This window comes from Ambystoma mexicanum, chromosome 12 (assembly GCF_040938575.1).
Source record: "Ambystoma mexicanum isolate Mex_15411 chromosome 12, UKY_AmexF1_1, whole genome shotgun sequence".
Lineage (NCBI taxonomy): Eukaryota > Metazoa > Chordata > Amphibia > Caudata > Ambystomatidae > Ambystoma > Ambystoma mexicanum.
This window is the reverse complement of record NC_090936.1, coordinates 151997248-152023982: the sequence shown is the minus strand read 5'-3', so window position 1 is coordinate 152023982 and position 26735 is coordinate 151997248. Positions and strand designations below refer to the sequence as shown.

Here is a 26735-nt window from a genome sequence, read left to right as displayed (position 1 = left end):
TAATTTGAATTGCATGCATCTGAATCTAGAGTTGAGGGAGACCTTGCGTGTGTGTATGCACATTTTGGCCCATATACCATCAGTAATGTACAACTCCAGTTCCCGGCTCCAAGCATCTCGGACCGCAAGGGGAGGGTCCACAGCACGTGTTATCAGCATTTTATACAGAGCGGACACTATGCCCCTACCCCCAGCAGAATTAGCGATGTAGCAGATCTCGGGGGACTCAGGAGGTTTTTCCGGATACGAAGGCCACATGCCTTGGACTGCCGCTCTGGTCTAAAGTACTGGAGCAACTCCAGTGAGGTCTTGGAGTGACCCGGCCTCCACGTCTGCGGGGTGATGAATTTCCCATCAGGGAACAAGTCGGAGAATGAGTGATATCCCAGGTCTAGCCAGTGGTGCATAAGGAGCTTATCCTGTGTGGGGGCAAGGCCCGGGAATGACCACAAGGGTAGCCATTTGTAGAATGGGGGGGGGGGAGAGTCGGAGTGGGGTAGTAGAACCTGGTTCCATGCCCTGATGGTGGCGACCACTGGGTCGGCCGGGGCGTCCGAGTGATAAGAGTGAAAAAGGATCAGGGACATAACATTTACCTCAGCTGTCGCAAGGATCTCAAGCTTAATATGTGGCCGGGGGGGTCCTGATGACGGTACCAGTGTGTAGTGTGTAGCGTGTTGAGCCTGAGCGGCCGTCCAGTACAATGTAAGATCCGGTGCATTGAATTCCCCCCCCCTCTCATAGGGTAATGTCATTTGCTGCCACTTCCTGCGTACGGCACCGGAGTGCTATAGAAAGCGGGCGAACCCCGCATGCAGGTCCGCGAAATATTGTTTCCCAGGCCAGATCGGAACATTAGCAAATATGTAAAGTAGTTTCGGAACTATGATCATTTTGATTAACGATAGTCTCCCAGATAGTGAGAGGGGGAGGTTTGACCATCTCCTCATCTTGGCCTCAGCATATTGCGTGGCGGCCACGTAATTAACGGCCAGTAGCAAGGGTTTCGAGAGGGATACATGGACCCCCAGGTACTTGATGCCCCCAGGAGCCCACTTAAGCGGGAATTCGCATGCCGGATGGGGAGTTGCGGGCGTGAGGGGGCAGATTTCTGATTTAGTGTAATTTATAGTGAAGCCCGAGAATGTGCCAATTTTGATGATTTCGCGAATTATTGGGTCAAGATGGACCGAGGTGTCCCTAATGTAGAGAAGTACATCGTCCGCATAAAGTGATATAATCTCGGGGTTATCTCGAAGTCGTATCACTTTGCGAGTATGGTTGTCCCTTACAATATCTGCCATGGGCTCAATAGCCATCGCGAACAGAAGGGGAGAGAATGGGCATCCCTGACGTGTCCCCCTGTGGAGGGTAAAGGAAGCTGACAGATGAGTTAACCAGAACCTTGGCCACAGGGTTAGTGTATAGTAGCTTGATATAGGACAGCATGCGCGGGCCGATTCCCATCATCTCAAGCACTGCCCAAAAGTATTGCCATGAAACCATGTCAAAAGCCTTTTGGGCATCAAGTGTCGCAGCAACCGCGTTGGCTTTGGGGTCAATTCTGGAGATAACATTGAACAGCCGCCGAATGTTTAAGGCAGTGGAGCGGGCAGGGACAAAACCACTCTGGTCAGGGTGAATCAGGTATTTCATGATGGGGAGGAACCTATTTGCAATGATCTTGGCAAATATTTTGGTGTCGGTATTCATGAGGGACAGGGGCCTATAGGAGCCGCATTCGTCAAGAGGCTTACCCGGCTTGGGAAGCACAGTGATAACAGCCTCGCGCAAGGACCGCGGGAGGGTAGCAAGGCGTAGCGACTCCTCCCACACCTCGTACAGGCGCGGGGCCAGCAAGGCGACATGCTCTTGGTAGAATTCAGCAGTTAAGCCGTCTGGGCCAGGAGCTTTCCCTTTAGGGAGGGTAGAGATGACCGCTGCAATTTCATCCAGGGTGATGGGTGAGTCTAGTTGCTCTTTAGTGGCCAGAGATATAATGGACATGGGGACACGGTCAAGGAGCATATCCAGATCATGTAGGCTGTGTTCGCGCTGCTGGGCGTAGAGGTCTGCATAGAAATCCACAAATGTTTCAAGGATGGGTTTGTCGGACCAATGCCGAACTCCATCCTTGTCGATAATGCTATCAATGCGGGCTCTGCCCCCTTCAATCCGGGCTAGGCGGGCTATGGTTCGGCCAGGTCTTTCCCCTTCGCCATACTTCCGAGCCGCAACAGGTCAGGCAACATATCTTATCTCGCTGAGGGCGTGGGTCTCAAATGTGTCGAGTTCAGTTTGTATCTGCGCTAACTTGGGTGGGGAGGGGGGCGGAAGCGTACTCGCACTCCAGTAGCTTGAGGCTGGACTCGGAGCGACGTAAGGAGTTCCTAATATCTTTCAAGACCCCAGCCTCCCTGGAGATACACATGCCTCTGATGAACACTTTGAATGCCTCCCACATTACCCCATCTGTTGTGTCATGGCGTTTGTTGTTATCGAAAAACAAGGTGATATCTGCATGTATGTCGGCCTTGAAGACATTATCGTGTAGCTCCTCCGACTTAAAGCGCCAGTTGGAGTGGCAGGGAAGGGCAGGCTGCAGGGAAATGTTCAAAGTGACCGGGGAGTGATCGGAGAGCGTGCGCAGTAGTATCTGCATGTCGAGTGTTTTGCCAATGAGCCCGGCCGAAAGGAGAAAAAGATTGATTCTGGAATGGCTGTCATGGGCAGAAGAGTAGAATGTGAATTCCCTGGTCAGTGGGTGGAGTGCTCTCCAAGCGTCAATCAGGCCAGCTGGGCCCATGTGTGCCTGGAGGCGACGGGCAGCCCTGGACATTATTCTGGGTGCAACGCCTGATCTGTCCAGCTCAGTCCATTATGAGATTCATATCCCCCCCCCCCATCCCCCCCCCGATGATTGGGACCCCAACATATCTCTGGAGCATGATATTGATGTGGTCGAAAAAATCAGGTGTGTCTATACTCTGGGCGTAAGTGTTAACAAGGAGGCACTCTGTGTTAGCAAGCAGACAGTGGAGGATCACATACCTACCATCTGGATCAATGTGGCTGGTACGCAAGGAGAATTCCACAGATTTATGAATTAAGGTCAGGACACCCCTGGACTGGGAGGAGTAGACCGTGAAATACTTGTTGGGGCCCCATGTCGGGGCGAGAGAGGACGATAGGTGTGCAAGGGCATGGGTTTCCTGCAAGAGGAGTATTTTGACCCCGTGTCTCTGGGCGTATGCTGTTATCCTGCGGGCCTTAGTGAAGTTGCTGAGCCCTCTAATATTCCAAGACATTAGCCTAATAGTCATCATGTAGACCTAGGGGACATCCCAGCAGTGTGTGGCGTTATTTGTTGAATATGAGCTGGGTGTCAATGCACCGAGACGCTGCCTCGCAACCAGAGCTACTACTGCCCCGCCATTTTTGTTATAACATCCCACCACAGTACCCTCCCCTCCCTCACTGCCCCCCCCAACACGGCAGTGGCCAGTAACCCACCCGATGATCCAATGCGAGAGTGCCAAACCCAACAGGGCAACGCTCGCCTGTGCGCCCAACTGGGGCGCAACCAATGACCATAACAAGCCAAACTCGGCATTGCAACTGCAGCGGGGGTCGCTGCTGCCGTGAAAAAGACTTGAGTGGAAGAGCGGTGCGATACACCGTAGGTAGTACAGCAGTATAACATGTTAAGTTTCCAGGAGACATTGCAACAAGTTACAACTAGCAATGGATATACAAGATTTAGGACTCATGAAATAACAAGGAAAATGCAACTGTCGAGTGCGCCGACAGAAGGAGGCGCAGACATTGGAGACCAGACAGAGGGCCTCAACCCTCATCCAAAGGCTCGTCCACCGTACCAGGGAGGGGAATATGGGATTCAATGAATTTAACCGCCTCGTCCTGGACAGTGAAAAAGTATGATTTATTGTGATGGGTGAGTTTCAGCCTCGCAGGGAACAACATAGCGTATTCCACTTTCCTCACTCTTAGCAACTTTTTCACACCGTTGAATTGTCTGCGCTCCATTTGAACATTGACAGAGAAGTCAGGGAAGATTCGGATAGTTTGAGAATCCAGTTTCAACTCGCCCCTCTGCCGGGCCAACCGCAGAATGTGATCCCTGTCCCTAAAGCTGAGGACTTGAGCAATAATTGGCCTGGGGAAATCGCCGGGCTTGGGGCGGGGGGCCAGCGCTCGGTGGGCTTGTTCAATCGTGAAGAAAGGGGAGAGCTGAGGATTGCCCAAGAGGTCTCTCGGGAGGTTTTCAACAGCTTCTTCCATTTTGCCTTTGAGGGCCGTCTCCGGGACCCCCACAATGCGTATATTGTTCCTGCGAGATCTGGACTCCAAGTCGTCGCACTTCGCCTTGACTTGCTTCATATCACGCACCAGGTCAGAGACCGTGTTCTGGAGCACGTGGACCTCATCCTCATTGGCCCCGACCCTGGTCTCGACCAGCCTAGGGCCGTGCTGGTCCAATTTGGTGCGCAATGAGGCTACACTAGCGTTGATATCATCTAATTTTTCGTGGAATGACGTGAAGTTTTTGGCCATAGATTCCAGTGTTGTAAGATCTGGCTGGGGAGAACTTGAGGGTGCATCTGGATCGTCTTGGGGCAGGGCAGCCACCCCCTGCTCCTGTCTGGAGAGCACCTTGGCATACTTGTCCATCGCCCCAGCTTTGTTGGCCCAGCGTGATTTGTTGGACATGGTTGGGGATACCGAGACCCCGGAAGGAAGTCTCGCGAGACGTTAGCAAAAGTCCTCGGGTTTTGAGGGCTAGAAGGGTCAGGAGGGTCCCCAAATTCCCGTCCAACAATGGGCCGGCCGCTGTGTAGGGATTGGGGCAAGTACAACACCATTGTGAAAGATCAGCCCGAGTGACGGGCCGTCCCAGGCGGCAGGCCAATCTGATAGAGGCAAGCATGGGGTGGTGTTGACAAAGGCAAGGCGAAAGCGGACAGGAGAAGCTGACCATGTGCCCCAAGCAGCTGAGCGATAGGGAGTGGATAGTGGTAAAACACCCAGGAGCGAGGCTGAGCACACAGACCACCAGGGGGGTAACGGAGCCTCCCAAGGCTGAAAGGCGCGTGTGCTTGAGGCAGCCAGTGGTCTTTGGAAGCTATAGCCCCCGATTTGTGAGTTCCATGAGTGTAAAAGTATCAAGAAGCAGAGGGGGGGACTCAACCTCCCGCTGAGTAGGACGACAAACGTAGTACTGGGGCAGGGCGCCAGCACTTTCGTGCAGAGATGGTAGGTGCGTCCACTGGTCAGATATGGCGGCGCAATCAGGGCAGGTATCCAGCAGGCAAAGCGCTCTGGAGGAATAGGGGGGCCCCAGGATCTCACCGTCAAAAGCGTTGGGCACCCCGATTCAAGGCCACTCAGCAGGTGCAGGGTGTGGGTGAGTGAGAGAGCAGGTTAAGCGGGTGCCGGGGCGGCAGAAAGGGTGTGGGGAGGGCAGTACTCCGCCGGCGGCGACCGCCCAGGTCCAAGGACACCGCAGAGATGAATAGGGCAGGAGGCCCCCAGGAGCAGGGGAGCCCAAGCCCCAGCGAAGCCAGATCACACAGGGGAGGAGCGGCTAGGTCCCGGGCCAGGAGGGCCCAAAAGATGCGATGGGGTCAGTGGGCCCACGGGCCGGAGGCAGTTGGAAGTATGGAGTTGTGTGCCAGTGGGGCAGGAGCAGCCGGGAGCTGCCTGATGTGTGCGGGGGCTCATAGAAAGTACCATGAGCCGGCTGCGTGCACAGTGAGTATGTGGGGGCACAACAGGGTTAAATTCCGGGGGCCGGCTCCTCACCTGGAGATGCTGCGTGTCCCCGACGCCGCGGAGGCCCCCAGCTCTCACGAGCCGCTCCGGATAGTTGGAGGCGCGGGCAGCAGCGAGCAGGCGCCCAAGCCGCTGCTCAGAGGAGGTAGCCCGCAGGGGGAGCCCAGCCGGACTCAGGGCCCCGGAGGGGGGGAGGGAGCTCGGCAGGATCCGCAAGGTGAGTCCGGGCGGCGCAGAAGTGTGGAGGCCGCTCCGAAGCCCCGGCGGCACAGAGCCGATCGATGAGGCAGGCACCAGCAGCAGATAGGAGTAACGCCCCTGCCAGCTCAGAGTCCGGGCCCGCGGCAAGCCCGGCCGCCGCTCCCCACAGGAGGCGTGGGCCGAGGAAGAAGCGCCACTGCAGGGACGCCGATGGGCCAGAGGTGCAGTCAGCACAGCAAGGGGGAAATCTGGTCCGGCCTCCGCGTTGGCAGCTCATCACGCTGCAAGCTATCGTAGGTCGGTTGCCGACCACCAGGAAATGACATGCCGCGGCCTCAGCAATCCACGTGTGGCAGGGCCCGCAGTAATGCAAGCGGCTCCGCAGGCCTCAGTTGGCAGGTACTCAGCCCGAGATGTAAAGCGGCCCAGCAGAGCACCGGAGGACCGATTCTCTTCCAAACTCGGAGGAAATGTTGACCTGGGATTAATCAACACAGAGCGCTTGTTCCTAGCGCAGGATGGTGTAGTAAACCGCTGATTCAGGCAGATAATTAGTCGTCGGGTCACGGAGCTGAAGAACTAGACAGCCATCTTGTAGGGCTGCTCAACAGCGCCCCCCGAAACTCATCTAACCAGTCCTCGTCTTCAGTCCCTCTGGACAGCGAGGTTAAGAAGATGGATGCATTGGGAGGAAAGTGACCTCCACCATCAAGGCGGCCAACGCACTGGCGATCCTAGCCAGGTGCGACAGGGAGCTGTGTTTCAAGCTGGGCCCGATTTTGGAGTTCCTCCGAGACAAGAGGATGGAGGCGATTGCCCTCTTCCAGGTGGGAGAGATGGCGTCTGATCACGCCATCACAGTGGTGCTGGACATTGCCGACACAGGGTTCCAACAGATGGGGAACGGTGTCTGCCTTCGTCGCCAAGGCTGGTTGAAGGCCACGAATTTCCACCAGGAGGTCCAAATGAAGGTACTCGACATGGGACCGAGATAGCCTTTTCAGGAAGGTCATCGATGAGTCCCTACAAGCTATCAAGGCGGATACAGACGGGGCCCATTCCCTGGGCAACCTCCAGCAGCACCGCGCTTCCTTTCACTCCACCAGAGGAAAGTCGGACAGGTCTTTGAAAGGTTTCTCCTCTTTGTACCTTCAGCCTTCTAGATCTACGCCCCAGGAAGCCGAAACATGTTATCGTTTATGGGCTTTTTTCGTTTTTGAATGTGTGACAATGCAACACAATTAAACAAACATATATTTTGATGACGCCGAGTCCTGGAATCTTTTGCTTTACACAGGTGTTGGATGCACTCCTAAAGCATGCAAGTGCCTACATATCCCTACCACTGACTGCACAGGAGGTGAATGACACTGAAATTGCATTCTTTGCACTGGCAGGCATGCCTAACGTCACTGGTGCCCTCGACTGAGTTGGTAGTCCGGCATGCCGTGGAGGTGGTGTACCGCAATACCACTCCATCAATGTCCAGATGGTGTGTAATGCAAGCAAGATGATAACACATTGCTGTGCCAGATACCTAGGATCCACACATGATGCAATGGTGCTGCGGAACTCCATGCTCCCCCGCTACATGGAACGACATGCTGTACGACGTGCCTGGCTGCTGGGCAAGTCTAACCACAGGCCCATGGGGTTCATTTTGGGGGGGGAGGGGGAATCACATGCATATGCAACCTGTCTGCTTCCTGGGCCATGGGGTTAATTTGGGGGGGGGGGTAGTACCAGCATGCCAGTTGACATCCTGCATCATGAAAGGGACATATCCCTAGACTTGCGGACCATACTATCAATCACATCGTGCCATGCTTAATGGCGTCCTCAATTTCTTTTAAGCATGATAGTCAAACCCACATGTATCATGTTTTACATCAGCCAAATGCATCACACAGTGCTCAACATGCATTTGGTTTCATTCCCAGCCACACACTCCTCACATGTGAGTACATCATGGACCTTCACACTTCATCTGGGTGAGTGGTGTATCTCATGTCAAGGTCCCAAAGTTGTGTACGCCACCCATGTCCCCCCCCTGCCCCCCAACCCCATGGCTTGCCGAGAAGTACACAGGCCTGATGTATGCGCAGATGTGAAGGCAATGGCTGACATTTGAAAAGTAGTGCATATGGACATGAACAATGTACAGGCAGTGCACACATGGAATGGCATGAATACTCCCAATCACACTTAATTTTGCTCCCATGCAGGTGATGCTGGCTATCCCCTGAAGCTGTGGCTCCTCACCACTGTCAGCCATCCACTGAACCGGCACAAATAGGACTACAATCGTGCACATACACGCACTCTTGTGGTGATGGAGCAGACCTTTGGCCTGTTGAAGGCATGTTTTCGCTGCCTCAGCAGGTCAAGTGGGGCACTCATTTATGGGCCCGAGAAGGTGGGCAAGATTTTATTGGCATGTGCCATGCTGCACAACATGTGCATCCTGCGCAACGTACCTCTGCCACCTGACATGGATCAGACACCCCCGGGTGAAGATGATCATGATGATGCTGATGAAGATGCTGCACATCGGCCATGTCGCGATGCGTGTGCGGGACGTACTGTACGCCAATCATTGATAGCACAATATTTTTGATGCACTGGGTCACAGAAGGTGCCGGTAAAGTGTGACTCTGGGCACTGGTCACTTTTGAGCAATAAATTGACAAACACTCAAGAAGCAATGTCCAGTCAAGTAACTTTATTCACACAACGGGTGTATTAATGAAATGGAACTGTGTACATGAATTAACCCTCCACCCGCATCACACTACAGACTACTCACCCCCCCATTCCCCCCGCACACCCACTCCTCCCACACCCAAGCCCCCAACACACACACACACCCACTGCCCCAACACACCCACACATCCACTGCGCCAACACACCCACAGGACTACCACATTACATGTCCCAGTGTCCCTGGCTGTTGTCGCCCCCTTTCGATGGAGGGGTTTGTAGCTCCGTGCGGCGCACACTGCGCCGGGACCTGCGCACAGGGCTTGTCTGCGTTGAGCTTGCAGGTGTTGTGCTCAACGATGGTGCTTCACTGCACGGATGATTGCCTGTGTTCTGTGTTAGCCCTGCGTGTGGCCTCCCCTTCGGCCAAGTGCTCTTTGACCATGTCATGCATGGCTTGCTGTCTGGCCTCCATTCCCATATGGACATGCTTCCAGATGGTTGTACGGGAGGTGGTACGGGAGGTGGTGATATGCTCCTCATGGGCCTGAAGCCATGTTCCGCCATCTCCTCCTCAGTGCTGTGGGCACCAGCCACATGTTCATGGGAGCACTGTGGTGTGTCCTGCATGCTAGGGGTGTGTTTGCTATCCCCCAACATGGTAGGTCCTGCAGTAAGTTCATCTCCAGGCCCATCGTCCTCCTCAGCGCGATGTTGGGCTGAGGCTGCCACCTCGCCCATTGAACCTGTGGCTGTTGAATGCATACCCTTGACATCACTGGCCACTGTGTTGGATCATCGTCAGCAAGAGTTGTCTGCTGGGGGGGCCAGTTTCCTCATTGGTGCGACCTTTCTGGCCGCTGCATCTTTTTGCAAGCGTGCCTTGATGGCACGTGTCTCCGGCATGGTGCTCCTGTGTGACTGTTCCAGGTGGCCGCTCCTCCTGGTCTTGGGGGTGTGCACCCTGTTGGGCACTGGTGCGTGATTTAGGTGTGTCTGTTTTATGCGTTGCAGCCCTAGAGGTTGATGGCCTGGTGGCGTTGTCCTCACCCCTGCGTGCAGGTGTCTTCCCTGTTGATGTGGCGTGTTCGCCGTCGCTGTCTGGATCCGTGCCTGTGGGAGAGAGGCAGAGCATTGGTCATGGGAGAACTTACATCCTGCATGCATCGATGTTGGCACAATTTGGGTCATGTACATCATAGTTTGAATGGTTGAGGGGCACACATGGTGCCTGCAGGATTTGGGGGGAGGATTGTACTGGCACCCTTCTGGTGCTGCCATGATGTCCATGGTGTCTGTTAGGAGGCCTACAGGTGTGTTGTGGCTTCCGTGCTGTAGCCATGGTTCAGGGGCTGTGTGCCATGTGCTGTTTGGTTGTGTATCAAGTGTTTATTTGGTAGTGGAGAGGCATGCAGCATGCAATTGAATGGGATGGTGGTGATGCACACACACACACACACACCTGTTGTCGTGTGTGTGTGCCTGTGTGTGCCTGCCTGTGCCTGCCACTGAGTGGTCATTTTGCTTGTGTGTTTTTGTGGCCGGGATGTGGTGTTTGGTTTAGGTGGGGCTGATGGGCCATGTATTTGCTTACGTCTACTTCCCTTTTGGAGTACAACTTTGTACTTGGGGATATCAGGTGGGTGTGGTGGCTTCTGTATTGCGCAAACAGTCACTCATCGTCCGATGATGGGACTCCCGTCCCTGCATGGCCAACTCCTTCAATTGCCTCCATATCCATCAGAGCTACACGTCTCCTCCCACTGTGCCAACTTCATGGGTGCGGCAGGTCCATCACCTATTGTCTGCCCCTGACTGCGGTTGGCAGACGGAATGTTTCTCACTCGTAGCCGCAGGTCATCCCATCTCTTCTGACAGTCCTTCACACTGTGTGGGGTTGTCCCCACGGCAGATACCTTCCTGGCCACCTCCTCCCATGTTTTTTTTCCCTAATGTTCGCTGCACGGTGCAGGTCCGCGCAAAACACAATGTCGGAATGCTCGACAAGTGTATCTGTGAGCATGTTAAGTTCATCGTCGCTGAACTTGGGTTTTCGCAGGGGGAAGGGTACCTTTTCTGATTGCCTTGGACATGATCTGGCAGGCAGGTTAGCGTTTTCTGAAACTGGTCCTGACTGCAGTGGATGGCAATGGATTGTTTTCAAACATGGCCGCTGACCCATTTCCCGTTACGCCGCGATGACTTTGCTTCTGGTGGCTGTAATACCGGTACTGGTGCAAACGGTGCCATTCTTAGCGGATTCAGCGATGCTGGTGGATGTTTCTGCGCATTCAATGATGCTGCTATTCGGGGCGGTAAGGACCTTACAGGCATGGCGGCGCTTCCGTTCCCGGCATGCCGAGACTCGTAATCACCCGCTGATTACGAGGGGCAGTGCAACACGGACAGGCTAGTACCGGCATGCCAGTAATTGCTATTTCTTACCGCCAGACTCATAATGAGGCCCACTGACTAGCCGAAGACCATTAAACTGAGGGAATCAGAAAGGTGGTAAGGGCGGATGCTTATAATGAGCTTATCAGAGGTCGGAACTAAACTCCCAAACCTGTGTACTAGTGGATTTCGGTCTTTTTTCGGGAAGAGGGGGGCAATATTGTAGCAGGGCAGCAACGAGATTTGGAGTGCAGAACAGAAGATTGAATGCCACATGCAGATGATTCAAGGTCCTTTGAAGCACTGCATGCTTGCTTCAGTCTGGACTATCTTGTTTTTCCTAAGACCTGGTTTGGATTAAATGTCCAGATTATGTGCACTAAAAGGGATGCTTGTAGCATTGCTGTGCTGGCCACAGTGTAGATTTCAATGAAAAGATTACAAACCATTAATTCAAGGTTCCAAATAAAAGGGACCAACGCAACATCACAGTAATCCTACATCCAGTTTCTTTCTCATATTTTGGGTAAAAGGAGTTACATTTGTGTCTGCTTTGAGTAAAACACGTGTTGCCATACAAATGACAGGTTTATGATCTTGATGTATGCTTGCTATCTCCTTATACAGCAGGTGACAAGAAGCCATTTATTTCTGAATCTCTATCTACCCAGTCAAACTCTATTGTGGGTACTGGCTTTGTTGCATTTTTTGGATTTTGTATGGAGTTGTAAATAGAAAATGATGGTCCACAAATGGAAGTTTAGGAGGGAATGGCAGCAGAGTTTGTGAACTGCCCACAAAGATACTATTTGGAGGTCAGCATAGACTTTTGTTTTCCTTGTTTCAGGAGCCAGCTGGACATCAACAATAAGAAAATGGTTGCCGACTCCATTCGGGACGAGTATGCTTTTCTTCAAAAGAAATATCCCTCACTGGCAACCCGCAATGGAACAAAGTACCTTGCAAGGACTTTGAACAGGTAATTGTTACTGGTTTTTTTCTGAGGCACTATTAGCAAGTCTACAGCCAGGTAAATGGAGACAGAAGAGTTTACCTGGAATGCCTGTTCACCTGCCGTCCACTAGAACTGAAAGGTCACCATGTGCGTTCCAGTCTTCAACCTGTCATCTTAATTTCTTTTTCCGATTCATTGCATGTTTTTATTGCGCTGTTCTTTATTTGAGCTAATTTGTTGATGCATGTGGAAAGGGGATCACCCCAAAAGACTATTTAAATTCCTGAATGGCTGAAAAGTTTGACCAAATCCCCTTTTCGGTGGCAAGGGCTGTGGGGGGTGTCCCCCGCACCCTTGCTCACTATACTGTGAGTGGTGGTTGCGGGGACCCCGCAGCTGATGCTGTGGAAAAAAAAAGGACCCTGCGGCATTGGTTCCCGATCATGGAAGTGAAAGGGAACAGGTGTCGCAGGGACACAGCAAAGAGTGCTGCCGCAGGGTAAGTAGGGGGGGTGAGAGTGGTGATGGGGCAAGGCAAAGTCTGAAGTGTTCAGGGGAGGGAAGACAAAGTTATTTTTGGAAAAATAACTGTTGGTCTTTTTTCCCTCAAGTTTCAGCAACGGGCTTCCAACCCCAATCCGTGGAGAGCAGAATTTAATGGAAATTAAGAAAAAGGTTTGAGAGCCTTGGTGTTTTTGACTCGTGTTCTGTTTTAGGTCTTCCTAGCGTAGAGAAATAGTTTGGTAACTAATTATTTAATACTTGTACATCCGTCCCCTTTCCACCATATTTGATCAATGGTGGACCCAACCAGGACATGTAGCATCTTTTTTTGGAAAGGAACATACTAATTCAGAAGCAAAATGCTGTATGCCTGTCTGGTCGTTCAGGCAATTTCCTTGCAGTCTCTTTGCCAACCTTTCCCTATCTTTATGTGAAATGCTTGGTACAGTTGATGGTCCTTCAGTTAGTTTGTTTTTGGTGGTTCACAGTAACTCCACTAGATAACCTATTCCCCTCCTTCTATGCTTCGTAATTTGGGGTTTTCTGTTTGCAGGTCACGTCGTCATTTTGCAAGCTTGGATCTGCATGGGTTTCTGGCCCAGACCATTCTGAATTCCTGTATATCGTAACCCTTTCTTTTCTGATGCTTTGCGTGCCGATAAGATGCTTGGAAGAGGTCTTTGGAAGACCACCTCCTGCCAGCTCTCTGACTTAGTCTTCAGCAAGAGGTTTTGGGTGAGTACTACGCCTGTATTCCAGTCGGCATCCTGCTTCGGTAACGTGTTAACACTTACCACTGATGCCAGGACATACACTTTCGGTTCTCAGCCAGTTGCCTTTTGCAGGGGCAACCACCAGGTCAACAGTGATACAGCACGAGCACGGGGCCCATGTGTGCGTTGCGTGGGAGATTACTGCCAAGTAATGCTTCTGCCCTTGAGGTGAGTGCAACTGGGACACATACTGGTGCTCAACCCATAGGCAAGACACCTTTCATTGGTTGAGGCTTCCGAGTTGAACACAGCAAGGCACATGCAGCAAGGCCGTGGCATGCCCTACTAAAGGACAATTCTGTTTATTGCTTTGGAATCTCTGCCACCCGCTTGGCACTAACCGTACCTTCTCTGTTGCCGCTGCTGAAGCCTTCCCATCTCCTAGTGAGATATCTCTGATCACCTGGCCTTTCGGCGTAGATTGAAAACTCTGCTTTTTAGTGGCCCTACAAGATCCTTGCCTCACCTCTTTTCCTCAGCGTCAAGATGCCTTTGGGTGTACGTGCGCTTACAAAAATGCCTTTAACATAACATAACACTTGTGGGCTGTTTGTGGGAAAGCGCATAGACTGTCCACAGACCTCTAGTTCCAGGGCTTCCCACCCCATGAGAGGACCGATGTGGATTCAGGTTTTTGGCCCATTACTTGCCACTTCATTAGTTGACCCTATTAAAGGCAGCTGGGTGGAGATCTTGGGGAGGGAACACCTTTGGGAATTGGTGGGAAAAGAAACACTTATCTGAGTTCAGAACTTCCTGAGGCCAAACCCCTCAAAGGCCTAAACATGCTATAGAGCAAGAGTAAACTGGCCACCAGAAGCAGCAGTTAAACTTACATTGAAATTCTCTCCCTCAACTTTCCGCTACTTCAAACCCTAGTCAGCCTTGTTCACTGCACAATATCATGTATTGTATTCTCAGGACCTTTAGACTGCCAGGGGTATACTGATGCCCCTTTCCACTACCACACTGCAGATGCCATGTTCTTATTCTAAAGACTTATGCACCCTTTTCAAGGAGATGGACTCTCCTACACAGTAAGCAAGTGGCATGCAACAGATGGGACACAGCAGTCTGGCTGTTTCTCCAACCACTAAGCTCCTCTCCTTTTTCTGCTGGAATCCCCTTGTTTAGCCTATGCCCAGCCCCATCATAATCATACTGCTGGATCCACAGCAATGGATCACATTAACCCGGATGCGAGTAACACACTAGAAATCACAAATATAGGTGAGGTGGAGGGGAATTGGGGGGTGGGGGGGTTGTGATCAATTGTTCATGACAGGATTCCTGGATTTGGAAAATTCAGGGCCTTATGGTCCCATACTCTACCCCAGGCAATAGGGAAATTTAACAGGCGTGCTGTTATACAATCCGTTGAAGGGTGCACTTAAGATTTGGCTGAATCCCCACTCTATCAGTAAGGACATTGACTCTAGTAGGAGCTTTACAATTGAAGATTTGCGTTTCACCTAAACACAATTCCAGTCGTCTTTGTTCATAGTTCCCATTTTGCTGAGGTCTAGTTGCTTCAAGCAAGGGTAAAGGAGAAAAATGTCTGTCTCTAAAGCCAAGGTGGATTTATCGGAATTCCTCATTGCACCTGCCTCTAACGCTGATGCTGAGCCTCCAGGTTGTAATTTCCAGTTGTGTAACGATCTGGAAATCTTCACTAAACTGCTTCCAGCAGGCAAATAAGATTTGGTCACTGAAGGCCTCGGAGATACCAGCCTATTCATAGAGTAGAATACACTGCCCACCATGTAGGCACAGCAGCACAGGGAAGGTGTATGGGAATAGAGGTATGTACACTGGCATGGCTGTAGGCTATAGGCTGCGGAAATGCAAGCTGTTGGACTTCCAAGAGAAGGTATTGGATCTTCCCTTTTGGCAGTTGATTTATTCCACATGACTGTGGACGAGGTGCAGTACAAAAAGAAAACTAGAGACCTTAAAACAAAGTGTTGGTCTTGACTAAGCAATTGGACAGCTCCTTCAGCCCTCAACCGCCAGTTCATTTCTTCGTGCTCTCAGCTTAAGAAGGAGGGATTTTCTCCTTTGCAGGGTTTCCTGGTTACAAGAACATTGAACTGGCAGTCAGCCCTACAGTTATGAGGCCAGTCCCAAGGGTTTTCCCCGCAGCTCCTGCCGAAGACCGTAATCTTAAACCGTGTTACCAGCTTGACAACTATTTTTACTATGATGGCAGGATTTCTCCACATGTACATGCATGGAAGCCGATCTCCGAGGACCAATAGTAATGGGATCTATGTATGTAGAGAAGGGCACCCGCCTTCCACTGCCCCACTCTCCTGCCCCACCTGTCATGCCCAACTCCTCACCAAGTGTTATACTGTGAGCGACCCAATTAAGAACCCTCTGAATATAGTTGTGAGTGCTTGGCTCTAGTTAAAAACTGTCTGGTCCGAATCTACAATCCTCGGGAGAACCACCATCAATCGGTGAATCAGGATTTTAGAGAACATCTTGGTGTCATTATTAGTTAAGATGATTGGGCGGTATGAGCCACAACAGGTGAGGTCTTTGCCCGGTTTGGGTATTCGTATGGTCGTGGACATCCCCATAGTGGGAGAAATGCTGCAGGGCATAGAGAACTAATTGAACAGGGTCGTTAAATGTGGAATGAGAAGGGAGGAAAACTTTTAGTAAAAATTGGCTGTAATGCCATCAGACACCATTTTGTAAGGTTTTGATAGCCCATTCCACTTCTAAGGGCAGGGTGGGACCTTCCAGGATTTTAGTCATCTGCGTAGGTAGTTTAGGACTGTGGGCTTCTGCTAGGTAGGTGGTTTGACTTACCCGCGACAGATGCTCTCCAGAGAACATGGAGGCGAAGTAAGTTTGGATTATTGCTAATTTATCAAAGTCGATACGATGTATTGTGCCGTTCACATCTTACAGAGCAAGAATGTTATTGCGTGTCTACTTAAAAAAAAAAAGTGTACTCCAGAAGGCGGTTGGCTTTATTACTGTTGACACCATAGTGTTGCTTGGTTTTTAGTATTGCCTGCGTTTATCTTTCTGCAATGTGCGTATTACTTTAATAAGTGTTGCCCGAGAACCTGCCTGCTTGTGCTCCGACTCAGCCAATTGTACCTCTGCATCTAATTGTGTTTGGACCAACTTGCCCTGCCTAGTTTAAGCTGTGGTCCTGCTAATTAATTCCCCACATACCACTATCTTCATAATATTCCATAAAACTGCCATGGAGTGGTCTGTTCTGCTATTTTCTTTGAAATATATATATATTTTTTTAACCATATATTTATTGAGAGAGCAGGTTTACAACACGACCAATTGCATAAGCATCATAACACAGTTTGGATATCTTTACATTACTCATACATATATACGATGGGCGAGAAACAAAATACATCAGGGTGAGGATATAGGTGTTACTTCCGCATCTGACCCCAGATCACACAAGTACAGGCGCAGCAGCGTCCAAATGTCTTTAGGGTGACAGGACCGATGGTACAAAGGGTTCTTCATCGTCGTTTACCATACATAGGTCTTTTAGGAAATTGGCTCGGGTTGGACCAGTTGCAGATTTCCAACATTTAAGGATACAGCGTTTGGCGACAATGCATGAAATGTTAAATAATCGTCTTGTGGTTTCCTTCACTTTATCAATGTCACCCAATAAGTACTTCAAAGGGGACGGAGTCGCCGGAATTGACGTTATGTCTTCAAGGAGTACCGCCACCTCCCGCCAAAATTCCAAAATCAGAGGGCACGACCAGTACATATGATGGGGCCCAGCATCCGGAGCATTGCATTTGGGGCAGGCCCCTGTGCAACCGTCCACAAAATTGGCTAGTCTGGCAGGGGCATAGTGCAGTTGGTTTAAAACTTTGAATTGAATTAGTCAGAGCCCAGAATTCATAGACAGATCTAGTGAGTTGACAGTAGCGGGCCCATCTGACGTCATCAATCTGGGTGCCCACGTCCTGCTCCCAGGTCTCTATCATGTTACGTGAAGGGGAGTGGGTTTGCACTAAAGAGTATAGCATCGAGACCCCCTTATTGTAGCTGTTTGTGGACACCATCACCCTGATACATTAGTGTGTCTGGGGTTCTAGCGGGAAGGTTGGTCATTTTGCCGCAAATGCGGCTCTCATTCGGTGGTACTGGAAGCGTTTAAGCTGGCTCCTTCCCACCGCCCCAATGAAGTCTGTGAGATCACAGAACGTGCCGTCTGGGAACATGTCCCGCAATGTGAAAAGCCTATTAGGATCCCAGGACTTGCTGAAGGGCTCGATCAAATGTAGGGGAGATACTAGAGAAGTTCCACAGGGGGACTTCCGGGTCATAGCGGGTCTCCAGACCGATCCTTTTGTAGATCCTGGCCCAGGCGTGTGTGGTTGTATACACCGGGTCGAATGGGCAGATGTCCCCGTAGCTAGGGTTAAGGAGGACTGAACGTATGTCGTTGGGACGGACAGAGTGTTTTTCAATGAGTATGTGTGGGGCTGTGCCCTCGGGGTCAAACCAATGTTTCGCAAATTGTGCTTGTGCACTTAAGTAATACAATTCAAAATCTGGTGCAGCAATACCACCCTGTGCGAAAGGTTCCACCATCTTATCCCATCCCAGCCTGGCTGTCTTCCTGTTCCAGATAAACGAGGAGGCGAGTGACTTGAGTTTTGTAAATAAGGGCTTACTGGGCCAGATCGGAATGTTGTTGAAGTAGTATAGGAGTTTGGGGAGAACTACCATCTTGAGTAGCGCCACTCTGCCATACAGGGATAATGGGAGGTTAGCCCATAACTGGAACTTGGTCGTCAAGTTTAGTAACAGTTCCCCATGGTTATGCGTATATGGCAGTTGTTTATCTTTAGCGACCATGATCCCTAAGTAGCGTACCCTGGTGGGAGCGGGCCTAAACCCCTCTATCTCGGATAGGTCACCCGTACTATCAGCCAAAGGAAATATTTCGGACTTAGGTACATTGATTCTATATCCCGAGTGCTCTGAGAACTCATGTATGTCTAGCATAATGTGTTGCACATTCTCCTTTGGGTCACGGACGTACAGCAGGGTGTCGTCTGCATATAACGATATATTCTGTGGGGGACCGGTCATTCTAAGACCTCTATGTGAATGGCTCTGACGTATATATTCCACCATTGGTTTAACGGTAAGTGTGAAAAGTATTGGTGAGAAGGGACAGCCTTGCTTGGTGCCCCGTGCTGTTGGAATGTAGGAGATAAAGTGGTGTTGGTTAAGACTTTAACAGACGGCTGGGTATATAGTAGCCGTACGCATTTGATAAAGTATTGGCCGAGACCAAACCGCTAGAGCACCAGGAAGAGGTATGTCCAGGAAAGGGAATCAAAAGCCTTCTCAGCATCTAGTGCTACCACGGCCGCCTTTGCGTCTGGATCTATTTGTGCCATTACATTGAATAGGCGCCTCCGGTTGAGAGCTGTAGATCTGGTTGGTATAAAGCCAGCCTGATCAGGGTGGACCAGGATCGACATATACAGCAGGAGTCTGGTGGCTAATACCTTGGCGAAAATGTTTGCGTCAGTGTTTATCAAGGAGAGGGGTCTATAGGATGCCATGTCTTATGCCAGTCTACAGGGTTTCAAGAGGACAGTGATTATTGCTTAACGCATCGATTCCGGAAGGACACCACGGTTCATTGCCTCATCCCACACTTTAAATAGTAGCAGGGCCAATTCGCTCTGGAATTCTTTATATAATTCCGCACTTAGGCCGTCGGAGCCAGGGGCATGGCCACTTGATAGGGATTTAATGGCTTCTATAATCTCTTCAACAGTGATAGGCTTATCTAGTATGTTGCGGGTCTCGGTGGTTAATGTAGGCAGGTCTAGATTGGCCAAGTAACGGAACGTGTCCTCTTTAGTTTTTTTATCATGGTTGGAATAGAGGGAGGAGTAGAACTTAGCGAAGGTGGAATTAATGTCCTGGTCTTTATTAACCATTACCCCAGCCGGTGTCTGTATGCTCGAAATCAGGTTATGGTGCCTGTCGGTTTTATTCATATTGGCTAAGAATTTCCCGGCCTTGTTACTCCCCCTGTGTCTGCGGACTTTGGTCGGTGCGGCCATGTAAAGGACTTCCCTATTGGCCAACTCATGGAATTCTTTTAGTATAATATGAATTTTTGATAGGGTTTCCTTGTCCTGCGTGACGCTATATTCAGTTTGTAGCAAGTCTATTTTGGCCTCGGCTATGCCCAGTTCCCTTCGCACGGATTTCAACATACCCGTAGACTTGCCCAGGATAGTTCCCCGAACCCAGGCCTTGAATGCTTCCCACAGGGTAGCATAGGTGGTTACCGAACCCTCATTTACTTCCAGAAATTCCGCGATCTACGTATGTAATGATTCACAGATGTTGGTCTCTCAGGATTGCAGGGGGGGCATTCTCCATCTTCTAGCCGGAGGTGGAACATCACTTAGGTTAATGTCGAGTGTTACTGGTGAGTGATCCGAAAAGGTACGGGGGTGTATTTCGCAACCAGAAACCGTTCGGGCTAGGGACTGACTGATCAGCCAGTAGTCTATGTGCGAGTGGGAATCGTGTACAGACGAATAAAAGGTGAATTTCCTCTTGTATGGGTGTAGTGTACGCCATGCATCTATCATGCCTGTCTGTTCCATCAACTGTTTCACAACCAGTGCAGCTTTGGACAGGGTCCTGGGGGTGGTTGAGGACCGATCTAGGGATTGATCTAATATGTTAAAGTCTCCACCCCAAATTATTTGTGCCTCCCCTGATGTGGACAGCATATCGAGCATTGTACAGTAGAATTGTGGATCGTCCATATGTATTGATCAGAATTATTTGGTGCCCCGCCAATTCCCCCCATACCAGTGCTTATGTGCCTTGCGGGTCTATTTTACTGGAGTGATATTTAAAGCACAGCTTGGGATGTATGAGAGTCAACACTCCCCTACATTGTGCTGAATATTCCGTATAGTATCTATGGGAGCCCCACCGTGGCAGGAATTTAGTATTGACATGCCCTAGTGCATGCGTCTCTTGTATAAAAAGGATGTGAGGGTTATGGCGTGTAATGTACGCTGCAATCTTCCTTGCTTTAACCGGATTGTTTAGCCCCCGGATGTTCCAGGAGAGCAGGTTAATATTTAAGCCCCTGTTATCCTGTGTCATAATCGTACCTTGGGATAGTCATCTGCCCATAGCCTTGCCCCTGTCGCAAGTGGTATGGACGTCCTGCTACAAAACCGCTCTTTGATTTTAACATTACAACTACCCGGAACAATAACTCCCCAAACAGGCCCGGTATATCACCAGGTACAACCTTTACTCGATCTCCCCACCCGCATCATCAACCCCAACCCGATGATGAATCCCTTGAACCATAACCTGGGAACACTCCTGGGGGTGTAAGCTGTACTCACATGGCCGTTGTCCCAGGGGGGCCCTCACGGCCCTACTTAAACAAGTAGTAACAATCAGGGCCACCTCGCCGCCCTTGGTTTTAAGCATTATATCGGTGTGGCAAGAACGGACTTGCATCAGCCGGCGGGGTCATCTGGCTCTTCAGCCAGCTGAGGCGGTAAATTCTGGTTTATGGCCCGATCCCGGGCAGGCGGGGGGGGGGATGGAGGCTTCGACATATGACATGGCCTCAGTAGGATTTTCAAAGAAGTGCGCCCGGCCTCCATGTTGGATCCTCATTTTCGCTGGGAAGACGAGCGAGTAGGGAACCTGACGCAGTCTCAATTGTTTCTTAACAGGTTCGGAAGACCTTCAGTGTTTGTACATTTGTTGAAAAGTCCGGACATATATGTATCCTGTTATTCTCTTAGAATAGAGTGGCCGCCTCCCTGGAAATCCGCAGGATAGCGTCTCTGTCCCTATAATTGAGGAGACGGGCGATTATCGTATGAGGTGGTGCTCCAGGTCTGGGCGGAGATGCCAAAGTACGGTGAGCGCGTTCCACAAGGAAGTGGTCTGAGAAGGAGTCCGAGCCCAGAAGGTCTTTCAAGAGAGACTCCACTTGGTGTTCCATGGACCCCCTGCCGAAGGTTTCAGCCCCCCCGAACAGACGGATGTTCCTCCTGGACTGGAATTCAAGGTCTTCGCATTTATTTAGGGTTTTTTGGAGGTCACCTTTCAACTGGGCGATGTCGCGGCTATGTTGTATTATCGAATCTTCATTAATGCCGATCCTATTTTCGGCCTCAGTGATACGTGTGCTTTCCTCATCTACCCTTTCCTTCAGGGAGCTGATTGTTGCCGCAATCTCGTCCAGTTTGGTGTTGACCGCCAGGAAGCCGTTTTTAACCATTGCCATTAGTCGGTCCACTCTCTCATCCATCGGGAGTTCCGATTGGCTGTCCGTATGCTTTGATGGTTGTGTGGTGGACCCGCTGGGTTGAGAGCTGGCAAAGGAGTCCATTGGGCCCGTTTTCTTGGAGCGCACGCCTTTCTGCTCGTGGCGGCCCATATGGTGAGTCGAGTGGCTTGTGTCCTCCCACGTCTCCCTGTTCTCTTGTAACGGTATATTCATTATTTCCCTATATAGGGCATATAATGTCCATGCACCTTGATATTGAGCGCTCCTCCTTCCCAGCACAAGCTTACTGAGTTCAACCAAAGGGTGTTGAAGGGGCTAGGTTCAGCCAAAGAGTGATGAGGGCGCTGGGATTATGTCAACATTCAAGTTTGGAGGGAGAGCTGCTGGACGAGCTCCAGGCGTCTACTCGGGCATTGCTGGCGTCGCTGAGGTCTCGTATTTCCAATGTCACATAAATGCCCTAATGCAGTCTTTTCCAAGGACAAAGGTTATAGCGCAACCCTATACTCAGGGTAATGAACAATGTCAATGATTGGGGTGGCGTGGGCTTGGGCAGTCGCGCAGATCCTTTGCCACCTGGTGTGGGTGCTTCTAGATGTTTCAGTGGCCTCCGCAATGGAGGATCTCGGATCCAGGGTATATGGATGGGAACCCACCTCTCAAATTGCAGTTAGTGTCCTGCGCGGCACCGCTTCGTGCGGATTGCGATGGCTCGCCACGTATATTAGCCCCGTTTACTCCGCAGGGGCGTTACTGTGAATCAGGGTAGTGACCGGGGTTCCCTGTAAGTAGCACAGGTGCCACCTCCATTGTAGTGTTCCAGCGGCACGTGGCCGTATGCAGTCACCAGCCGGGCGCCCCACCGATTAGGCCAATTTAGCCAGGGGCCGTATAGCCCGTCAGCTGCGCTGCCTGTGCGGTGTATCTGCCGGCACCGTGGGTATCTCCACCACGGATTAATTATGGGGTGCACATTTCAACACGGTGTCTCCAATTGCTGCCCCTCTTTCCCACATGCATGACTGTCAAACAGGGATTTTATGTGCTTGGCGTATTCCTCCCTCTAACTTTCTCCTTATTATATATCTCCCTCTCCGCTTGTGCTGCCTTCCGTGCACTTACTTGGTTTTGTGCCTCAAGTATCGTGTTGACTGGAGCGCTGTGCCAGGAGAAGATACGTTACACCTCCCTTGGTGGTCGCCAACGGGGGCGCCCGCCTGTCGGGGCCGGCCGCACAGCAGGATCGTCAGCTTCGGCGTGCACTCACCAGTTGTCCCCGTGGTCTCAAAGGCCACCTCCACTCCCCGCAGTCGCCGCTGGGGTTCCCCAGGCAGCAGAGCCTCAACGGACACAGCCGCACACAGCCACCAGCAGGGCGACTCTCCACTTGGGTCAATCAATCCAGCGATCCCGTTGCTTGTGCGGGTTATTTTGGGCCTCTGCGCACCCGCGGTCCGGTGGCTGTAGTGCTCTTTCTTCGCGGGGTCCAGCTGGTGTGCAGCCCTCAGTGCGACACGGCCCCTCCCCCAGCGGCTACGCACGGAGAATCTCCCGGAACCCGTGGGCGGCCTGCGCCGACGCCCGCAGGATTTTCCAGATGGTATAACTCGAACAGCTGGTCGCAGCGGCCCCAAATTTTCACAACTGCTGCCTCCAATTATGCACCACTTGCCGCTGTGTCTTTCTTGCGTCGTGGGCAGCCCTGAAAGAGGATGATTACAATACAGGATTCATACGGGCTGAGCTCTGGGACTAGGCGGCCATTTTAGATGTGCGCAACAGCGCCCCCCTTCTTTGAAATAATTTAAAATAACCCCATCCATGTCCCGCCAGAGCAACAGGTCCCTCTGAATCGGCTCATACAATTTCCAGGGGCATCTAACTGGTATGGGCATACCCGTAATTGGCTAGGGAACTATTACTGAGGCGTAATCGGAGTGTCTGCGGGCCAATTTCTGCTCCCTGTGCACATGGGTACAAAGTGCAAAGAAGCAGTAAAAGGTCAAGCCTGGAGACCCGCAGTCCCTTTTCTAAAAAAATTAAAAAAATAGAATAGTTGCAAAAGCCCAAACTAAAGTAGCGTTGGTTTGTGAGCAAATGCTGGGCCAAAAAAGGTGAACTGATCAGTGCCCTTACAGCAGGGACACCTGTGGGGGAAGTGAATAGTTACTAGATGGAGAGCAGAATATAAGAAACTAACCACACAAACGACTGGCTAAAAAAGAGGAAAATTGATCTGCCCTAATGTATGCGTCGACCATTCGGAATATGAAGGGCTTTTGCCAAATTATACACAAAGGGCTATATAACATGGACACAACACGAAAAGAAAGCGCTGGGGACCTGCACTGCTCAGCGTCAATTGCAGACCAAAGAAAAAATAGCACTCCAAGGCTGCTTCACTCAAATATTGATGAAATTCTAGGTTTTATTAAAGCGTCACAATGAGAAAGTGGAAAAAAACTACGCCTTTTGCAAGACACTGGTTGCTTGTTCACGTATGGCTAACTAGATGTATTGGTTTCTGTTGTGAAGTGTTTGCTTGTGAATGAGAGATCCTGTGATGTCATGTGGAATGTTGATGTGTGAATACTGTATGAGTATTCTACCTGAGGTGAGTTAAGCCTGGGTGATGGGACCCCGTGGTTATCCTTATATGTAGCTTAATGGTCCTTGTGACCAGGATTACTGAAACAAAACCTACGCAAAGAAGGCTGCTGAGGGAGGAGCATCAGAGGAAGGCAAGGAACCACTGCCCCCCAAAGATGAGAAATAAGTCCCATCACCCAGGGGTGCAGAGCGCAAGGGGCATAGAAGTAAAAGCCCCAGCGCAGGCCCAGGGCTCAAATAAAGGGGCAGCGCAGAAGCAAAGGGATTGAAAAGTAAAGAAAGCCCCAGCTCAGGCCCAGGGCACAAGTAAAGAGGAATGGGCAGCCCATCGCAGAAGCAGAGGGGGTTAAGTCTTGAAGTGAAGTCCCAAATAGTAAAGCAGGCCCCAAGGAGAAGTATTGAAGCTTGAAGTAGAAGCTGCAGCAAAGTGACTGGGGAAGTGAAGTCCCAATAGCGAAGCAGGCCCCAAATGTGTGAAGTGTGAAGCAGAGGCAGGGTGCAGTGTTATGAAGATAAGTACCTGCGCTGTGATATTTTGAAGCAGAAGCAGGCTCCAAAGGGCAGGGTCCAGGGGGTTGTAAAGTGGAGAAAGCCCAAGCGTGGGCCCCAGGGTGCAGCGTGATGAAGATAAGCACCTGCGCTGTGATATCTTGAAGCAGAAGCAGGCTTCAAAGGACAGAAGTAGAAGCAAAGCGAAGGGAGAACTAAAGTGCGTAAGAAGGTCCCCAAAAGGAAGATTTGGGAAAGCAGATTCAGCGTGGTAACCAAAAGTGTGAAGAAGTCGCTGCAATGTTGAGCCCAGTGAAGTTCCCATAGTGAAGGGAGGAAGAAATAAGTGGAAAGGACCTTTGAGCAATGAGAAATGATTGTTTTGGCAGAAGCGCTATAGAGCGAAGTGAAACCACTTGACTTTGGGGGATTTGGTGCAGTATAACTTCCCCAAACTTTCTCAGGCCACACTAAAAGAAGTAATGGGAATGAAGGAGCGCCATTATATGAAGCGTCATTATATGCATGTATCCTTTAAAGTTATGAACTTTACGGATGATTTGTATTTCAGTAGAGTCACGTTATTAAGGCTACGTTAATGCAAGAAGATACTGTATTATGAGGATGCAAATGATAGTGAGAATATGCATATGTGGTCTACAAGTATTGAAGTTTAAAAGTTACTGATTGAAGCCTAACCTTTTGAGGGTTTGCAGCTATAAATGGACTTTTATGTACTTTATAGAATAGTTAGTGTCTTAAGTGAGAAAGTTGGAGGTGCATGATGCATGCCTGGAGCTGCAAGAAAGAGAGCCTGAGTGGGCTAGAAGTAACCTTTTGAGGCATTTCAGGGTTATGTTGTCTAGTGCAACATGGATTATATAAGTTTAGAGGTATGCACATAAATCAAAAGTAGGCTGCATGAAGGCGGCATGGACTTTTAGAGATTCATAGATTTGCAGATTTTACTGTAATGAGATATTGAAATTCAAAATGTCCTATTTTAGAAGTGGGTCGCCATTGTTGAAGGTTGGTATGAAGTGCAAATATACCAGAAGTGTGATAGTCGAAGTAAAGTGTAGGGACAAAGTTCCCAATTGAGGAAGCTAGCGCCTTCCCTTTTTAGTGAAGTGTGAAGTGAAGTGTAGGCATAGCGTCCCTTTCAACCTGTAGTCAAGTATAGGGATAGCGTCCCTTTCAACATGAAGTGATAAGTAGGGCTAGCGTCGCGCAGCAGAGTAGGGCTAGCGTCGCGCAGCAGAGTAGGGCTAGCGTCGCGCAGCAGAGTGAGGATAGCGTCCCTCCGATATTAAAAAGATGCATGATGTGGATGTCCTGTATGAGTGCCCTGTATTGTGTTTCGTTTCCCAGGCCAGTGGTGGTTGTAAAAAAGGAAAGGGATGTGTTGTGATGTGTTTGTTGGGGTGGTGTGGGAAAGGAAGGAGGTGTGTTGTGAAGTGCTTGTTGGTGAATGTCGTGTGGTTGTGCGTCATTGGAAAGGAAGGAGATGTGTTGTGAAGTGTCTGCTTGTGAATGGAGACCCTGTGATGTCATGTGGAATGTTGATGTGTGAATGCTGTAGGAGTGTTCTACCGGAGGTCAGTTAATCCTGGGTGATGGGACCCAGTGGTTATCCTTCTATATAGCTTAATGTAACTATGTAATAAAGTTTCTGATGTTTGTTAATCTGCTTAGAATCACATGCTGTGCATAGGTCCGACATCCAGTGGTCACTGCGGAGTATTGCATTTTGTTTTTCGTAGTCGAAAAGGGACGTCGACAAGGCGTGTCTGAAACACTATCCCTATAGTGACGTGCGTTGTACCCACAATCCCTCACGCGTCGAGGTCCCTCAGATTGTTTTTTTCCGCCCAGCTACTGGTCGCCTTTACGCGGAGCTCCTCGAGAGACATTGCAGATTTCATCTCCTCGACCTTTGGTCGTTTTCCTATTTAATATAGAACATATCGATCCCTCCCTCGACGCAGTTGTGAAG

At 50.5% G+C, this 26735-nt stretch overlaps 1 protein-coding gene across 4 annotated transcripts in view; it reads left to right on the top strand.

Moving 5' to 3' along the window:
- DNM1L (dynamin 1 like) overlaps positions 1-26735 on the top strand; it is a 1039542-nt gene that overhangs the window by 319003 nt on the left and 693804 nt on the right. For all 4 annotated transcript variants that reach the window (XM_069628197.1, XM_069628195.1, XM_069628196.1 and 1 more), the window contains one exon: positions 11936-12067. In XM_069628197.1, coding sequence (XP_069484298.1) covers positions 11936-12067 — 132 coding nt within the window. The remainder of the gene's footprint in view (positions 1-11935; positions 12068-26735) is intronic.